This window comes from Meles meles, chromosome 5 (assembly GCF_922984935.1).
Source record: "Meles meles chromosome 5, mMelMel3.1 paternal haplotype, whole genome shotgun sequence".
Taxonomy (NCBI): Eukaryota; Metazoa; Chordata; class Mammalia; order Carnivora; family Mustelidae; genus Meles; species Meles meles.
Window position 1 is genome coordinate 56,943,435 of NC_060070.1, and position 19,062 is coordinate 56,962,496.

The following is a 19,062-nucleotide window of genomic DNA, read 5'->3' on the forward strand; positions in this document are numbered from 1 at the left end:
TCCTGCTGAGCAGAGAGCCCGATGCGGGACTTGATCCCAGGACCCTGAGATCATGACCTGAGCCTAAGGCAGAGGTTCAACCCACTGAGCCACCCAGGCGCCCCAACAGGAAATCTCTTAAGGCAATACTGCCTCGTGACATTAAGCCCAGTAAGAAAAGCGCTCTCCATTACTTTAAGTTGTTGAAAAGATATTTAGTAGAATCAGATATCCACTCCCAGTAAAAATTTCCACCCAATTAGAAAAAACGAAGATGAATTTTTAACACCATAAGGATTATCTTAGACTGATAACCTGGGGCAGAGTAACAGCAAAATACTTGCAGCATTTCCATTAAATTTTGGAGTATGACGAGAATGCAGAAAGCTGGAATTCCTGAAAAGCACATGATATAACTGTCATCTATGTATGATTATGTAGAGCATTAGAGCTCTCTGCCCTATGCCATGTGCCAAAATAAATTTCAGGTGGGTGAGAGAGCACAGTGCAGAAATGAAACAAACAACAAAAGAATAATGGGAGAAATAGGCAATTATGAACTAATTTTATACTCAAGAAAGGGATTTATAAGGATAAAAATGATCATAAAAATAGAATTAACTATATTTCTCTATTTAAAAAAGGGAAATCTAAAAAGCTAATGATAAATGGACCAAATATTCTTGATGGTGATAGCAGGCAAACAAGTTACATCTGTTGTGGGGATTTAAAGAGCTTTTTGACATTAAAAAAGAATATTTAGCCTCATCAGATTGGTAAGGATGTGAACTAACAATTTAAGATAAGGTCTTCATCCTGAGAAGAACATAATAATCATAAGATTAAGAAGTAGGTAATACTATACTCATTTTATAGATGAGACAACTCAGGTTTAGAAAGATTAAGTTATCTAAGTAAATGGTAAAAAATAATTCAAAATCAATTCTATATGAGTTCGTACTTTTTTATTCCTCCAGTCTGAAAGAAATTGCTAAAATTATTGATAAGGTAGACTATATATGAGTTTTTAAATTTGGTGCATACCAAAAAAAACCCATAAAATAGTAAGGTAAACCACATTCTGGGAAAAATCTCTGCAACCTCTATGTAATCATGATTATTTTCTTTTGTAAAGAGCTCTTGCAAAGCAACTTGGAGTAGTCTGAGACCACAGAAGAAAACAGGTAAGCACCATGAACAGGCAACACATAATTATAAATATTAAAAGCCACAAATATGAAATTATGTAACCTGGTAATCTAAGAAATCTAATTCAAAGAATGATGAAATATTATTTCTCAAACATGACATTTTCAATGGTAAAAAATTATAATCATCAATAATAATATGGGTAAGGTTTCAACCCAATAAGAAATGATTAGAAGTTAAATTATGGTGCTAAACTAAGACCGACTATGTCTTGTATTAAAACCATTTTTCAAATGATATCTGAAACATAGGAACAGCCTTCCCCTCATTCACTAACAGTGTACTATGAGATCTGTGCCTGTGTACAAAACAAATATTCTTATATCTAAATTATTTAAAAAAATACATTGTAGCATTAGACATCGTAATGTAGACCATTTTCAATTTCTTCTAGATCTGCTTCAGTGTTCTCCAAGTAGTCTCAATTCAGTATGATTGATTTTCAGTCAGAAATGTTTTCAAGGGGCACCTGGGTGGCTCAGTGGGTTAAAGCCTCTGCCTTTGGCCCAGGTCATGATCCCAGGGTCCTGGGATCTAGCCCCACATCAGACTCTCTGCTCAGTGGGGAGCCTGCTTCCTCTCTCTCTGCCTGCCTCTCTGCCTACTTGTGATCTCTGTCTGTCAAATAAATAAATAAAATCTTAAAAAAAAAGAAATGTTTTCAAAGTTTTGGTAAACATAAAGACGTATCCCCTATCAATAAGAACACCCTAAATCTATAAAGTTGTTTTACAACTTACAAAATAACTTGATAGAAATTATCCCATTTCATTCATTCTACAACCCTGTGAGAGAGACACCAGCACCACTTTACAGAAGAAATAGCTTCTCTTAAACTAAAATGATCACATTTCCTTACGTCTTCCAGGGCAGGGCAGAGGAAAGAGCTCACCCCAGTTGTAGACAGTAAGGAGGTCCCCCAAAACAAAATAAACCTTTTAATTATAAACATGCCCTCCAGACAATTCTAAACAATATGAGTGGTAAAACACTGCTCCCTAAAAAAATCTTTGGCCAAACTTGTAAATGCTGCAGTGCCTTACTGCTGAGTTTTAATGGTATGTGCATTCACTTCTAATTAGCATCTTGTTATTACCTGTCCTTTTATTTTTATTTTTTTAAGGATTTTATTTATTTATTTGACAGAGATCACAAGTAGGCAGAGAGGCAGGCGTGGGGCGGGGGGTGGGGAGCAGGCTCCCCGCTGAGCAGAGAGCTTGATGTGGGGCTCAACCCCAGGACCCTGAGATCATGACCTGAGCCAAAGGCAGAGGCTTAACCCACTGAGCCACCCAGGCGCCCCTTACCTGTCCTTTTAACAAGCATTATGTTCTGCATAAGAATTAGTTCAGAGAACTCTTGGTTACACAGTTGGCACCAACCCACAGACTTGGTTTACAAGAGTCCTTTCCTAGAATAAGTTTGTGAAAATTGTCAAATCTTTCTTATAGTACAATTATATATCCCCAAAGTAAACAGTAAGTTTGAAATCAACAATGAAAAGAATCATGACTTGCAAAAAACAAGGAAACAAAATTTGAAGTACTTCAATTTTATTATTCTTTTGCGATCACTTTGAGTTTTTATTTGTGTTGAAAATTCAAAAACAGTGAGACAGCACAAACTGTAACGTATAATACTTTAGTTTGGTTAAGTGCAAATTTTATGTCATAGATAATACATTTACTGTAAGGCTGGAATACTTTAAAATTAAAATGTACTCCTTATTTTAATTGTCAATTGCTTTAAAACTAAAGAAGAAATAAAGAAAGTATTTGTTTTATTTTATCTCATGGCCACTACTTAAAATAATTTTGTCTCTAGGGATGGGTATTAAAATTATACACTCTGTGTTAAATACAGTAGGTATCCCTCTAGTCTTATTATAGAGTTCTGAGTTCTAGGGAAAACATCTTAAAACTTGGAATTGCTGTTTGTTATGATTTGGGTAAACAAAAAATGCGTAACAATTGTTTTCCTTATTTTTCAGACATATTCCAAATGAAGTAGTCTTATTCTGTTTGTATTTATAACTTTATGGAAACCTAACAGTAAGGTTTTTGGAACTCATCAGACCATTTATTTCAATTAGCAGCAGTAATGAAATCTCTTTAAATTATTAGATGTCACTTAGTCTCTATGTAAGACAGATGTATCCTTAATGCCTTTTGGCATGATCCACAATTATTTACCTTAATAGTTTTTGCATTGACTGAAAAGGAGAATTTCCTCCTTACCCTTCTTAGGCCTCCCAAGTCTGAATCGGCAGTTGATCTGAAATAACATTTTTTTCATAAAACTTAGAAAATAACTGTTAAAAAATCATCAACTCAAACTCAGACAGTAGCAATAATAAGCCAAGAACTCAATGCTGCTTCTGACTCTAAACAGGCTATAACCTTGAGAGACTAGGACTATCATGGTTCCTGGGGAATTTTCCCTCACTATAGGCAATGTTCTTCCAAATACCTTGGGATATCCTTCTCTATTTCAATGACCGGCCCTGGTCAAGTCTACGTCATCTGACTTACCTTACTTTAAGAAAATTCATTTCAGAACATACTTCCAGTGAACTGAAATCTGAGCATTCTAAAAAATCTAAAAAGAATGGTATTTTAAAAATTTAACTCTTCTTTCTTTGTCATAGTATACCTTAAGCGACAACCTAAGATCACATACAAGGTTCATGGGGGCCTTCTTTTTTTTTTTTTAATGATTTTATTTATTTGTCAGAGAGAGAGAGAGAGAGCACAAGCAGGGGGAATGGAAGGCAGAAGGACAGGCAAACTCCTCCTGAGCTTGGAACCCGATGTGGGACTCCATTCCAGGACCCAGGATCATGACCTGAGCCAAAAGCAGATGCTTAACCAACTGAGCCACCCAGGCGTGCCCATGAGGACATTCTTAACACTGGTATCCCTGCCTTAAGCATCTTTTTTTTTTTTTAGATTTTTTAAATTTATTTATTTGACAGAGAGAGAGATCACAAGTAGGCAGAGAGTCAGGCAGAGAGAAAAAGGGAGAAGCAGGCTTCCTGCTGAGCAGAGAGCCCGATGTGGGGCTCGATCCCAGGACCCTGAGATCATGACCTGAGCCAAATGCAGAGGCTTAACCCACTGAGCCACCCAGGTGCCCCCTTAAGCATCTTTTTTTGCACTCAAGAGTGAGAGGGGAAATGAGAACTCTGACTTCTGCTAAGACTTGAGATGACAGGGTATAGCAAAGCTTTCTAAAAACAGCAGGACAAGCAAAGGAAAAGCTATAAGAACACCAGAAGACGACCCAAATCGAGATTAACTGAGAGAGTGCTGCAGTTTACTCATGTCTATGCACAGTTTACTTAACGTCTCCCCTATAGGCCCATAAGCACCTTTACACTAATTATCTGTTGGGAGAGTCCATAACTAATGCCTTGCTCTTTGCAGGTATGTAGGGAATTGACTTGTGTTTTGTTGAGGTATTCCGTACTTACGAGATGGATACACAGTAAGAGCGTATTTTTAAGAATTCAAAAGTAGGGAAAGAATTATAAATATCACAAAATTTAAAATCACTTTAGAAGTCATACCAAAAAAATTCATTTTTTCAGATTCTGTCTTCCATTCCATATTTTATTGACTGTCATGACTCACCATTCTCAGATTTTTTTTTTTTTAAGATTTATTTATTTGACAGATAGAGATTACAAGTAGGCAGAGAGGCAGGCAGAGAGAGAGAGAGGAGGAAGCAGGCTCCCAGCCACGCAGAGAGCCCGATGCGGGGCTTGATCCCAGGACCCTGGGATCACGACCTGAGCTGAAGGCAGAGGCTTTAACCCGCTGAGCCACCCAGGCGCCCCCATTCTCAGATTTGATTCCAAATCACTTTAGGTGTGTACCCCAAACCAGATCCTCCTCAGAAGAATGAAGGCTTGCCCCCACCGACTATGTTCTAAAAAGTGCTCTACAGGAACTAGACCTTCAGAAATGTTTTGAGTAATGGAAATCCTGTGCTCTAACAGGTGACTGTTTTGAAGATTACAATTTAATTTTGAATGTCTAAATTCTGAAGTGTGTATATTTTTATTTATTTTTTTATTGCTAAAAAATTATTTTCATTATTGTATCCTCAGGCAATAAATGACTAGGCATCATTTGTAATAAAAATCTGCCACTGGGGAAAAAAAAATCTACCACTGACTAGGCACCTGGGCTCAGACTCAGTCGGTTAAGCATCTGCTTTTGGCTCAGGTCATGATGCCGGGACCCTGGGACTGAGCTCCACATCGGGTTCCCTGCTCAGGAGCGGGCCTGCTTCTTCCTCTTCCTCTGCCACTCCCCCTGCTTGTGTGCTCTCTCTCTCTCTGTCAAATAAATAAATAAAATCTTTTAAAAAATCTGTCATGATTAATTATCAAACATGCCTATTATCAGGAATGAAACCTGAGCCAATGGATTTTCTATACACAGCTGACGAAAGACCACTAGGATGGAAGCTAAACCATCTGAGCAAGGTTAGATCTGGCGTAACAGGAGCTAATGCAGGTGAACACTTAACCATGAGCCATGTTATGCATCCGGCCAGTGCTACTTTCTCAGTATCTCAGTATGTACCAAGCAAGGCCAGCAGTCTACCATCTCTGTCCTACCCCCAGTGGATGTATGAAGTCTCCAGCCTATGCCAGCCTATGCCAGGTTCTTAGTCACCTTTCCCTTCCACTGGTCCATTACATTGACAATAGTATGCTGCCTGGACCTGGGGAACAAGAAGTAGTGACGACTCTAGACTTAATCGTAAGAAATTCGCATGTCAGAACGTGAGACGTCTGACACAAACTGAAGGTCCTCCTACCCAGATGAAATTTTCAGATGAAAGCATATTGAGATATCCTTTCTTTTTTTTATTTAAAATTTTTTTTAAAGATTTATTTATTTGACAGATCACAAGCAGGCAGAGAGGCAGGCAGAGAGAGAGGGAGGAGGAAGCAGGCTCCCTGCTAAGCAGAGAGCCCGATCCAGTACTCGATCCCAGGACCCTGGGATCATGACCTGAGCTGAAGGCAGAGGCTTTAACCCACTGAGCCACCCAGGCGCCCGAGATATCCTTTCTTAAATGAGGATAAGTTGTTGCATCTGCCCCACCCCCCCAAACCAAAAAAGAGGCACAAGGCCTAAACGGGCCTCTTTGGACTTTGGAGGCACCCCATCCCTCATTGGGATGCACTACCCCAGCCCACTGACCAAGACACTAGGAAAGCTGCTGGTTTTGAGTGCGGCTGGAACCAGAGAAGGCTCTAGTAACAGCCGTGTTGCCACGTCCTGGGCCATCTGCCCCAGCAGACCCCAGGGTGCTTGAAGTGGCAGCTGCAGTTATAGGGATGGCCTTTGCAGGTTTTGGTGGCCCCTATAAGTAAATCGCAGCGCAGACCCTTGGGATTTTGGAGCAAGACCCTACCAACACCTTGATCTTGAATTTGTAGGCTCCAGAACTGTGAGAGAATACATTTCTGTGGTTCTATAGACCTACTTTGTGGTACTTGATGACAGCAGCCCCCGGGATCTGATACAAATTATAGCCTAGTAAGTCCTCAGTTTATCTCACTTCCATAAGGCCCTCCTAAAGCAGTCACTAGCCTTGTCCACTTTCTGCAGAGGGGCTGAGGTGCCTGAGCACGGAGCAGAGCTGGGACCGGACCCCGCAGTCTGGTTTGGAGCCCGGGCTCTTCACCGCCGTGGCACAGCGTCAACAGAGAGGACTTGTCCAATGTACAGAGCTCTCCCACCTGGAGGAGCTCCCTGAGCTGCCATAATGCACAGAAAGCATGCGGGCCCGTGGGGGAGCTTGGCACGTTTGGGCCCACAGCCCACTGCTGCTACAGACTGGTCTGAAGCGTGGGAAGTGACTGCTCGCGTGTGATTGGAGGGTTGCCGGCAATGCCCACAAATACCTGGTATTTCAGGATGACAGATTTATTTCCTTAAGGGCAGCAGGCCCACAAGCAGGGCCCAGACTTGCACGAAACCAGTGATTAGCACCTTCTTAAATTCTGCAGTCATGGCCCTGCTTCAGAGGTCTGCTTTCCCCCCCACCCCTTTAAGATTTTACTTATTTATTTATTTGAGAGAGGAAGGGGAGGGAGAGAGAGCAAACTTGAGCAGGAGGGAGGAACAGATTCCCTGCTGAGCAGAGAACCCTATGCAGGCCTCCATCCCAGGACGGTGGGACCATGACCTGGACTGAAATCAGCCGCTTAACTGATTGAGCCATCCATGTGCCCTCAGAGGTTTGCTTTTTAAATAACCTGCCCAACTAGCGTTTTCATTCCCAGTTATTCAAAAATACTTAATGAATAAACATACTTTGATTTTAAATTTCATCACTGATAATCTTCAAGTTTTGATGGAAGTTGATCTTTTTTTTAACACTTGAAACAAACACAAATGGAAAATTCACCAACCCTCGGCATTTATAGAAACAACGTTCAACCATTTTGTTTGTTTCCAAGGGCAGTCTGCCTTGTGCAGGGCCTCATTTGGATGCGTTTGGCATCTTAGAAGCTTGACCTCCCCTATGTTCTCCTACAAATGGACCTTGAGAGCTTGTTTGGAGGTTGCAGCAGGGGAACACATTTTATATACCCTTGATCAAAGAACAGTCCCTCTCTATCAGGGAAGATAGTTCTTTTGGCCAAGTACTGGCGGCTTTGGGAGGGAGGCCTGCGGAGCAGTGAGTGGGGAGGGGACACCCACCTAGCCATCCACAGCAGTCGAACCAACCCCGGCGATCAATGGGGTGAAATGTTGCAGCCAGATCACCTTCAGGTCCTACATTCAACTTTTTTTTTTTTTTAAATATTTTATTTATTTGGCAGAGAGAAATCACAAGCAGGCAGAGAGGCAGGCAGAGAGAGAGGAGGAAGCAGGCTCCCCGCTGAGCAGAGAGCCCGATGCGGGGCTCGATCCCAGGCCCTGAGATCATGACCTGAGCCGAAGGCAGAGGCTTTAACCCACTGAGCCACTCAGGTGCCCCCTACATTCAACTTTTATACGGCACTCCTCACACACATCAGATACTGGGTTAGGCCCCCCACATGCACATCCATTAGCTATAAGAATGAACCACGCCTGTCCAGTTCGTCCATCTCATTTGTCTGCCTGGTTCACCGAGATAACCTAGGGCCTAGGTGTTGAAGAAGGTCAGTGAGGTAACATGACCACGAGATGACCCAAGAGCTGGACCCCAGCCATCGGAGTCTCCTCACCTCCTCCCCATCTTTAGAATGAATATTACTCCCACTGTTCCCATGCTGGGAGGCACTTCAAGAACACAGCCTTGAGAGCGTAATGTGGTACTGAGATCATCTGAATGACGTACGGGACTATACCCCGTTAAAATCTCTCTAGAAACCTTTAAGATTCTGGCGGTCACAGCAACTTCTTTCAAGACACTGCTCCAAGGGCAGGGGAAACATAAGTGAAAATGAACTTTTGGGACTTCATTAAGATCAAAAGCTTCTGCACAGCAAAGGAAACAGTCAACCAAACAAAGAGGCAACCCACAGAATGGGAGAAGATATTCAAAAGTGACACTACAGACAAAGGGCTGATATCCAAGGTCTATAAAAGACTCCTCAAACCCAACACACACAAAAAAGATAATCATGTCAAAAAATGGGCAGAAGACATGAACAGACACTTGTCCAAAGAAGACATACAAATAGCTAATACGAAAAAATGTTCAACTTCACCAGTCATCAGGGAAATACAAATCAAAACCACACTGAAATACCACTTTCACCAGTTAGAATGGCAAAAATTGACAAGGCAAGAAACAATAAATGTTGGAGAAGTTGTAGAGAAAGGGGAACCCTTGGGGCACCTGGGTTGCTCAGTGAGTTAAGCCTCTGCCTTTGGTTCAGGTCATGATCCCAGGGTTCTGGGATCGAGCCCCACATCGGGCTCTCTGCTCGGCAGGGAGCCTGCTTCCCTCTCTCTCTCTGCCTGCCTCTCTGCCTACTTGTGATCTCTCTCTCTCTCAAATAAGTAAAAAATATTTTTAAAAAAGGGGGGAAACCCTCTTACACTGTTGGTGGGAATGCAAGTTGGTGCAGTCACTTGGGAAAACAGTGTGGAGGCTCCTCTAATAATTAAAAATAGAGCTACCTTATGAGCTGGTAATTGCACTACTGGGTATTACCCCAAAGAAAAGAAGGGCCATCTGTACCCCAATGTTCATAGCCGCAATGTCCACAATGGCCAAACTGTGGGAAAAGCTGAGATGCCCTTCAATAGAAGAATGGATAAAGAAGATATGGTCCCTATACATAATGGAATCTTACTCAGCCATCAAAAAGGATGAATACCCAACTTTTACATCAGCATGGGTGGGACTGGAGGAGATTATGCTGAGTGAAGTAAGTCAAGCAGAGAAAGTCAATTACCATATGGTTTCATTTATTTGTGGAACATAAGGAATAGCATGGAGGACATTAGTAGAAGGAAGGGAAAAATGAAGTGGGGGGGTGTGGGAATCAGAGTGGGAGACCAACCATGAGAGACTGTGGACTCCAGGAAACAAATTGAGGGTTTTAGAGGGGAGGAGTGTGGGGAGATGGATGAGCCCAGTGATGGGTATTATGGAGGGCATGGATTGCACGGAGCACTGGGTGTTACAGGCAAACACTGAATTGTGAAACACTACATCAAAAACTAATGATGTACTGTACAGTGAGTAACATAACACAATAAACAAAAAAAAAGATCAGCAAGATCAGAAAAAAAAAAAAAAAAAAGATTCTGGCAGGCAGGTCCAGGAGCTCCAGAGAGGCTGCCCCAAAGAAGCCTCCGACATCAGTTCCTTGCTTATCAAACCTGCCAGCTGCCAACCCGGCCTGGTCTGCCTTTCTCTCTGGTCTCTCTCTGCCCTCTGTGGATAGGGGCTGGTTTCCAATTTCACCTGGGGACTCTGGAGGCCGTGAACCAACATGGGAACAGGGTGCTTGGAGTTCCTGAAGGTGGTGGACAGGCAGACGGATGGTTGGCTGGCTAAGAGTCTGAATGTTAGAAACTCTCCAAAAAGTCAACCACAAACAGCATGAGGAAAGCCGCCTCCTTCCGGGCCCTTCCTTTTCACCATGTTCCAATGAGGGACTAAGAACCACAAAAGCCTAGAAGGATCTTCACTTGCCCAGGCTGAGGATACTTGAGGATATTGATTTGAGTTGGGAGAACAGAACTTTGCCAGCTTCCCATCTGTCCTGACAACTCCATGAAAGCAGAGGAATTCTGGGGGAGGAATATTTATTGTCATTTCAGCTCTGCCAGGACCAAAGCGAAACTCCAAAGTTTTCTTCCCCAGCTGCTGTCTTTCTACACACTTCTACATCCTCACCTTGGCACAGACACAGAAGCCCTCGTGCCACCTCTGTCTCCAGATTCCTTCATCCTGGGCCCTGTTCCCCAAGTACCCATTCACAGACCTATTACCACGGGAGTCCTGTTATGTAATTAGAGTCACGCGGAAGTGGGAGTGAAGCCTAACGCTCTTATGGCATTATTAAATAAGGTTATACTAACTCAAACAGTGTTAACGGGTAATGCATGCCAAGGAGATAAGTTTCATGTGAAGAAGTGGAGAAGCCTGCCCCATCCGCTATCCACCCGAAGACCTGTTTTCTGCTTTTCCAAGTCTGCTAGTAAACAGAACGCCTCTAGAGCCCCGCAGTAGTCCCACCTACCCCACCGCGTTGCCTGGCACTGCCACACAGCCCAGGGCTTGATACAGCCTCACGCGTAGCCTGCCTCCTGCACCCCATACATGAGAACCGCGAGGACACCGTCTATATACGTGGGCTTACGTATATCCTAGAAGCACTACTGCTTAATGTTTATGCTTAGGCATAGCCATATGCATCAGATCGTAGCACCCAATATTTGTATATGAACACAACCTTCTCCATACACCTCTAATCCCTCCACCTTCCCCCTCACTGGTATCAGAGGGTCAAAGAGACACACGAGGGCTCCTCAATGTCACCCCCACCTCAGCCATCCTGCCTCTGCTCCGAGAGGCACCCCTCCCCCCCCAGAAGCAAATCCACCTCCTTCTAGTGCTTTGGGCACGATTCCCTCCCACCTCCTCCAAGAACTTGGCCTGTGGGAAATCTCCCTCTCTCTGGCTCTCCGCCACCAACACTCAGACAGGAGTGTTGAGCTCCTCTCATCCTTCAAAAAAGTAACTCCACAAAACCCTTCCCTTGACGTAGTCTCCCTTCTTCTCCAGCCTTAGCCTTAGGTCCGTGTTCTCAGCCAGACTTCATTAGAAGGTTGTCATGGTACATCCAGAGAATGGGATGCTATTCAGACTCAGAGAAACGAGCTGTTGAGCCAGAAGGAGACACGCAGGACCAGTAAGTGCACATTACCAAGGGAAAGAACTGCATACTGTATGCTTCCAACCGTGGATGTTCCAGGGAAGACTAAACTGTCGAAACAGGAGAAAGATCAGTGGTTGCTGGGGTTCTGAGGAGGACGAACAGGAGGAACGTAAGTGGATTTTTAAGGGAGTGAACATACTCCGGAGGCAACATCTTTCTCCTCAAATGTCCTCTTCTTTCGGGTCCTCTACCTCGTCAGGGAATAGCATTGCAATCCTAAACCAGAAATCTGCATGTCACCCCGAGCTTTCCCCTCACACCGCTGGCATCCAAACCATCATCAAGTTCTGTCCATTCCACCTCCCAATTACCTCCACTGCTCCTCCCCGACTCACTCCCCCAGTCCAGGCCACCTGCAAATCTCCCCGGACTCTGCATCAACCTAATTGTTTGCCCTGCCTCTGCTCAGGATCCACCAACAGCTCCCTCTCAAGATACGCTCCAAATTCCTAAACAGAAGGTCAAGGCCATCCAGGACCAGGCACTGCCTGTCTTTCCAACTCTTGCCTTTTCCTCCAAGCATTCTGTGCTCCAGACAGACTGAGTTCCCTTCAATTCCTGTTGCCCGCTCAACTCCCTGCCTTCCTGGCCTTTGCACATACTGTTCTATCTTAGAACCCTGCTCTTTCTAACATTCCTAACCTTCGGTTCTCTGACTAAATGCCAGTTCTGGAAAGCCTGCTCCGACCCACCTCCCTGTAAATGCAGTTAGATGCACCTGCCCACGGCATCATGCACTCCCCACCCAAGCGATCATCACACGTTAGCGTGACCGTTCATGCCACTGTAGGTCTTCCCTGCTTCACCCCAAGTTCCGTGAAGGCGTGGCTTCTGCATCCTGCCAAGCACAGCAACCTAGAGCCTTGAGGCTTGTAGGGAAGCCTGGTGAAGAACCGAGATCATATGCACAGAGCTCTATCTAATTCTTACCCTATGAAAACATATCCCCATCCCACTAAGGCAGCAATCACAGCAGTCACAGAAGTTATACACAGGAAAAAGAAAGGGACCTGTCTACTGCTTTTTGATTTCAAGCAGAGTTCTTTCCAGGCTCCTGCTTTTCCAAAGCTGCAGACTTGCTTTGGAAAACAAAGGGGAACTTGCTTTGAACTTACATTTTAATTACTTTCTTTGGAAAAACAAAGGAGAACTTACTTTGAACTTAGATTTTAATTACTGTCTTTGGAAAACAAAGAAACTTACCTTTTACTTACACTGCAACTCACCTAAGAGGGAAGAGTGGCAGAACCTGGTAAGATGAGGCCAGGCCAGCAGCACAACACCCCAAACCTTAACTCTTCCTGAAGCAAATTCTATAGTCCTAAAGCCCTTTCTGGTCATTCTTAGGAAAACTCCTCAATTGACTTTCCTCTATAAAGATTTGCTATTCCTGCCTTGACCATCCAGGGTATAAACCTACTTTCAAGCCATCCAATAGTCTCAAACACACACACACACACACACACACACACACACACACAATCACAGGGACTGATGATGCAAATGACTATAAAGGCAATGTGAGGCTCACTCAAGTAAGCAGAATCCCAAAGGCATGTAATGAACAGCTACACATTCTGATCATGACAGAGTCAAGGAACCCAGAGATATATAATGTGGATCACATTTTAAAGAAAAGTCCTGGCACTATCTACACAGAAACAAGCTGCATCAGAAGACAATTCTCAAATAATTTAAAACCCGAAACTTTAGAGGCAATGCACACATAAGCAACAAATTCAGAATGACCAACGTGATCTGGCACTGTACACCTGAATGCTCAGTTTGGGATACAGTAATTATATTTTAGTTCCTATTCTGTGTTTTTCTTGAAACAAATTGGGTTTTTCTTATAGCAGATATAGAAAACTACAGGAATAGAAGTTTTTTTTCTTTTTTTTTACAATTTAATTTGCCATCTCTAGTTTTTTTTTTTTTTTTTTTTGGATTCACAGGTGGAATACCAATGGAGGTACGAAGCCACTTCTGCCCCCACTCTATTCTTTCATCTGTTCAAGACCCAGAATTAAATGTGTACGAGAAGTGAATGAGGTGTATCTTTATTATCAAACATTGTTATAGGATTTATATAGAAATTGACTGAAGTAATCATTTACACAGAGAGAAAACAGTATTACGACACAAGGTGAGATCTTCTTGTGTAAATCACACTTGTTCAAACGCACTACCATATCACACGCTGATCTAGGCAGGCGGGTACAGTCCAAAGCCTACACCCTCACATTTCATGTCCATACAAGAATCTTTCTCAGCTTCTAAAGTTTGCTATCTATGCCTGTGTTTTTAAGGGTCAGAACCAAAATGTGATACTTCCTGAACACCACTCTCCGCTCCAGCCCAACCTCTCCTCTGCCCTCTTGCCTGGTCACAGCTCTGGTCCTGAAAAATAAGCAAGCCCTAGGGACACACCTTATTCTCTATAGCCCTTTCTGGCCAGACCTTGACCTGCGCCCTTACCATGTGTCCACATGCGCACATTTTCTCAGCTCACACCCAATTCACTTCCTGGGAAGCAAATCACAAGAGTGTGACCAGGCTGAACCGCTCTGACCTGCTATCTCCAGGAATGAGCCTTACACTAATAATCCAGCCCGCCTATCCACACCAGACATAACTAACGCTGCCTGCTTGGGAAAAGTGTGCTTTCCTCTCTCTTCCCATTTGGGCCACACATCAGTAACACAGAGTGGGTAACTGAAATATGTGTTTAACTTGAGGCAAACTGTCCTTCAGACCTGCCCTATTTATTTTTATAAAACAAATTTATACTCCCAAGCACAATACCTGAATTGCTTACCTTTCTTGCAAGATAACGTATGGACATTATTAAACCCTTCATTCGTATCTCCCCTAACCACTTTTTAGAAAGTTTTCACTTGCCCTTCCTTAAATCTAGACATTCTGATCAGTAATTAAGAATATAAAGCAACTCAGGTGACTAAGATGAGCACAAAACATTTCAATAGTCCGCATTTCCCTGAGCAGGTGCTGTGTTCACAGCTGTTCTTCCCCATCCCCACTCCCAGCTGGAGCTTCTTCACCACCTTTTCCCTCTGGGCTTCTCTATATGATTTCCAGCGGAGGGGCTCCTTTTCCTGGGAAACTCCAAGCAGGACCTGTGCTGCCTAGTTCTCCCTTTCGAGGCAGGACCCTCTACTTGGATGACTCCAGAAACCTACACACTTATCTGGAGGAACAGCTCTTGTATGAAAACAAGACTTTCTGTTACTTAATTATTCTACACCCAAGTCCATATTTCAGTAGTTTCCATAAACTCCCAGCTCGTTCCCTGTGATTCCTCCCCAGGGATTCCTCACTGGCCACAGAAAATCTCACTTCCTTGGGCTGTGCTCTCTCCTCCCAAAGGGGAGTTCACTCAGACTTTCTAGAACTTGTGAGTTGTGCCTCCTTCGTCTCATCTGGATTAATAGTCAACTAAACTGGTGACCCAGCAGAGCTCAGCAGTACCCCCTCGCTGGTCCCAGTACGTCCAATGTCTTTAGTAGGGATTCCCTCCCTGAACTTAAGTTGAAGAAACTACCCCAATGGACTGACACTTAATTCTTCCCCCAGAATGTCCATGTCAGTGGTTCACTTTTCAAATTTGTAGCAGTGAAGGCATTCGACTGTATGGAACTGAGAGCAACAGGGTCTGATTTCCCACTCTTCAAAGACTTTGCCAATTTCCCTTTGGAAGTTTCTCAAAAAGATAGGGAACGCCTGTAGTACTAACCGTTCCAATACCCTTCAGACCTAAGCACTGCTACGGGGGACGCGGAGCGGGGTGTGGTATCTGGTATCTCCTTTGCTCCTGGAGTAGGGCCGCTGGTCCAGTTCTCCACTGTAGAGCACCAGACATTAAGCGGAGTCTTGGTCCTACTTTAGAACTGACTCCTGGGTGTGGGATCTTGCCTTACCAGCCGCTGGCGACACCAGGAAAGAAAGCATGAAGAGCGAACACAGAAAGAGACAAGATCCCAAGTACCCCAAGCATCCTTGCCTCCCCGTCGTCACCTGGAATGGGCTGCAGCGGCTGGGCCCTGTCCCCTCCCGCCGCGCGCCCCGCGCGGTGCGGGCGGCGCCTCCTTACCTTGCGGGAGTACGGGGGCTTGCTCAGGTGGATGCCGTCGCGGACGAGCTTATCCCTGATCATGATCTTCAGCTTCAGTTTGGGGTAGCTCACCAGCTCCCTGCCGCGGGGGGCGGTCGTCTGGCCGCGGGGGTCCCCGCGGGGGCCCGGGGCCGAGCCGCCGCACGGCTCCCCCCGGCGGCCGGTGGGGACGGCGACGGCGGGCGGCGCGGGCGGCGGCTGTGGCTCGAGCGTGAAGTAGAGGCCCGCGGCGGCTGCGTCCTGCTCCCGCAGCCGGCGCACGGCCTCCAGGATGCGGCGGCGGTGCGTGGGCGCCAGCACCCCGATGGCGTCCAGGTCCGGGTCCCCGATCTGCTTGCACACCTCCAGATCATCGTAGCCGTTATCCACGAAGGACTCGGCGTACTGCGGGAGCTGCAGCGCTTTCAGCCACTCGTAAACTATGTTGGTGCACATGGTGGCACCGGAACCCCACGGGCAAGAGCTGTTCCAGCGCCCGAGCGGCACGGCGGCACCAGTTCTGGGAACTTTTAATCCTGTCCTCCAAGGGGAAAAAGAAACAGCAGCGAAGTTTTCCGTCTAAAGGAAAAGGGGAGGGTCGAAGCCGGAGAGCCACCAGGAGAAGCCCTAGGTGGGAGAAGCGTCCAAGCGGCAAAGTGAATTCCCCAAGCAGCCTGGAGCTCGCAGGCACTGGCGGCTGTGCGAGCCGCTCCGCGCCGCCCCTGGATGCGCCGCCGCCGCCGCTGCCGCCGCGGGGAGGGGCGCGCGGCGGGCTCTGGAGGGGGCGGAGGCGGGCGGGGCCGGCACAGCCCTCGGACTCGCGCGGGGTCAGCGGCGCGCCGGGCCGCCCGCGAGTTTGCTGGCACGGGACCGGCCGGGAGCCGCGCGCCGCATCTCGGCTTCTGGCCGCCGCCGGCGTCTGAATGCGCGCCCCACGCTGGGGAGGCGGCTCCTCCGCGCAGACCCGCGGCGGACCAGGAGCGCCTCGTCTTCGCGAGGGCGAGTCGCTGCCGTCCTAGTGGTGCGCGGGGGGTGGCTTCTAAGCTGCCGGGCTCCCGCGGCGGCCTTGGATCGCTTTGTACATTTCTTTTTAAGCCGATTTCTCTAGCTCGTGGACGGCTCTGCGCTCACTTCTTCCCGAGCCTCCCCGACTTCAGCCGGAGGGCTCGCCCGCCGCCCAAGGGCACGTCCCCGCCGCCCAACCTGGTCGGGCGAGGCTGCGAGGCCAAGTTTCCCTCCTCTTCGCCCAAGCCGAGCTACACCCCCCTTCCTCGGAGCTGGCGCGCAGGCGGGAGCGGTCTGGTTTCTTCCGTGGACGCCGGCCCAGAGCCCCGCGCGGTTGCACGTTAGCCCGGCGGGTGGGCGACCAGAGGGCCGCCCGCGTCCAGCCCGCGCTGCGTGCCGCCCCTCCTCACTGCAGCTGGGCACGCGGGGCGGCGGAAGAAGCTGGTGCTTCTACCTGGCTCGCCCTTCCTCGGCCCCCCGAGTCTGCTAAAGTTTGGGATGGGTCGTACTTTCCTCTTGGCAGGCGCATTCCGCACCCCCCCCCCCCGTACTATCTGCCAGGTTCTTTGACTCTAGCCTCCACTGTGCTTCCACTACGGTCCGCCCACAGTGAAGTCTGCCCGGGCTTCCCGGGCAGCTGTCCCCAGGGTCGCTTCCAAGCGCTCCGTCATGGAGCCTGGGGAAAAGAGCTCATTCCTCCCGCCGGGGATCGCGGGGACATTGATAACGCTTTAGAGACGCTCGGACATCTCCGCCCGCGGCACTTTCTCTCTAGGGAACAGAATCAACCCAATTCGCCTGTCTTGCTGCTGTCTGGGCAAACGCCTGGGCGTGGGGACCCGAGCGGCAGGTGGAACAGATAGAGTGCATCGCCAAAATTTCCTTAATCATCTGACCTCTTGGGCTAAGATCATTTTGGTCCAGGTACTCGGTGGGGCAAGTTCACTGTCTTCTTTTCGCAGAAGGGCGATTCCACTTCACACCTGAGGTGTTTCAGGACCGAAAGTGGGCGCTGTCCCTGAAGGAATCCCGGTGGAGAGTGCCATCCGAGGGCCCGGACCTTGGAGACGGACAACTGGTGATTTCGGAGTCCTTTCCAAAACCGCGCTTTTGGCTTTTTGTTTGTTTGTTTGTTTGTTTTGTTTTAGGGAGAAGAGGTCCTCTTTTCCTGAATCAGAAGAGCTTAACCCCTTTAGGGACACAGATCTCTTAAAGAACCAAAAGACAGCTTTGACTCTTTTGCCTACACTCGACGCAGAGGCACACCCCAAATGTCCCCCACAGTTTGGGGGTGGTAGAGGAAGGGTGTCTGGGTTCCCAAGCTCAGGCACTAGCGGAGCCCACATTAGGAACGCTAACCGCCAGCAAGAACCTGCCAGGAAGAAACCTGTTGCGGAGTCGGAGGGGAACCTGAGCGTAGAGCTGTCGGCCCCCACCCCCCGCTGGGTCATCAAGGCCACGCCTTCCCGAGCCCGAATGAGGGGGTGGTGTGTTTCTCCAGGGTGCTGGGATGCTAGAAGCGTCCAGCCCTTTCCGCCCCGCGCTGCCGTTGCCTCTCCAACGCCAAAGCAGACTCACAGTGCCCCCTTGCGGTCGCACACGCGAATTTTTAAGGCGTTGTCCAAACGTATTCAGCATAAGTGAGCTGAATTAAAGCTTTATATTAGTTCCCTGAGCCCCTTTCAAATCACAAATGTTACATCACGTCTACCTTTATTCCCCAACTCTCTTTCATCAGAGCCTTTGATTTTTAGGAGGAAAATATTCCAGCAGTTTGAATTCTGCTGCTGAAGACCTAAGAGAGAATTATTTAGAACTCACTGTACGTCAGGCATCCATGCTTGCGTCTCCTTGCGTGACTAAGTATTATAACCGGTATTTTACAGAAGAAGAAATTGAGGAAACAGAACACTAATTTGCCTCCCAGGATGTCACTGTTCACGAAGGAGCAAGGGTTAGAACTCTGGAGGAATAAATTCAGCGCCTGTCTCCTGGCAACTGACCTTCCCAGGCTCCAGGGTATGCTGGAGGAAAAATTGGAACGTTTCTAAGAGGAGAGCCCCCTTTCTTGTAGATTAGGAAACTTAAAGCCCGGCGTTTTATCGTTGTGGATTTTTTCTTTCCCCAGTTTTGTGAAAAGCCCTGCACTTCTGCTTAGCCGTTATCTGCTTACTTATATACAGCCTTTCCCCCGGGGAGCTTAGACATTCACCTTGTCTCATTAATCCTCTGTGAAGGCAGCAAGTATTTTTATTTCCATTTTATAATTAGTGAAACTGGTTTGGGGAAAGATAAATGACTGGCCCAAGGTCATACAGTAAATCAGGACGGAGACAAGAACAAA

The 19,062-nt window shown here is 46.7% G+C and overlaps 1 protein-coding gene across 2 annotated transcripts in view; it reads right to left on the reverse strand.

Moving 5' to 3' along the window:
• Positions 1 to 16,962, reverse strand: part of SAMD5 (sterile alpha motif domain containing 5) — a 55,877-nt gene extending 38,915 nt beyond the window's left edge. For both annotated transcript variants that reach the window (XR_006818464.1, XM_046006843.1), the window contains exon 1: positions 15,714 to 16,962. Coding sequence is in view for 1 of the 2 variants with exons in the window: in XM_046006843.1 (XP_045862799.1) it covers positions 15,714 to 16,169 (456 nt within the window). In the remaining variant the exon portion in view is untranslated. The remainder of the gene's footprint in view (positions 1 to 15,713) is intronic.
• Between the last annotated feature and the right edge of the window lie 2,100 nt (positions 16,963 to 19,062).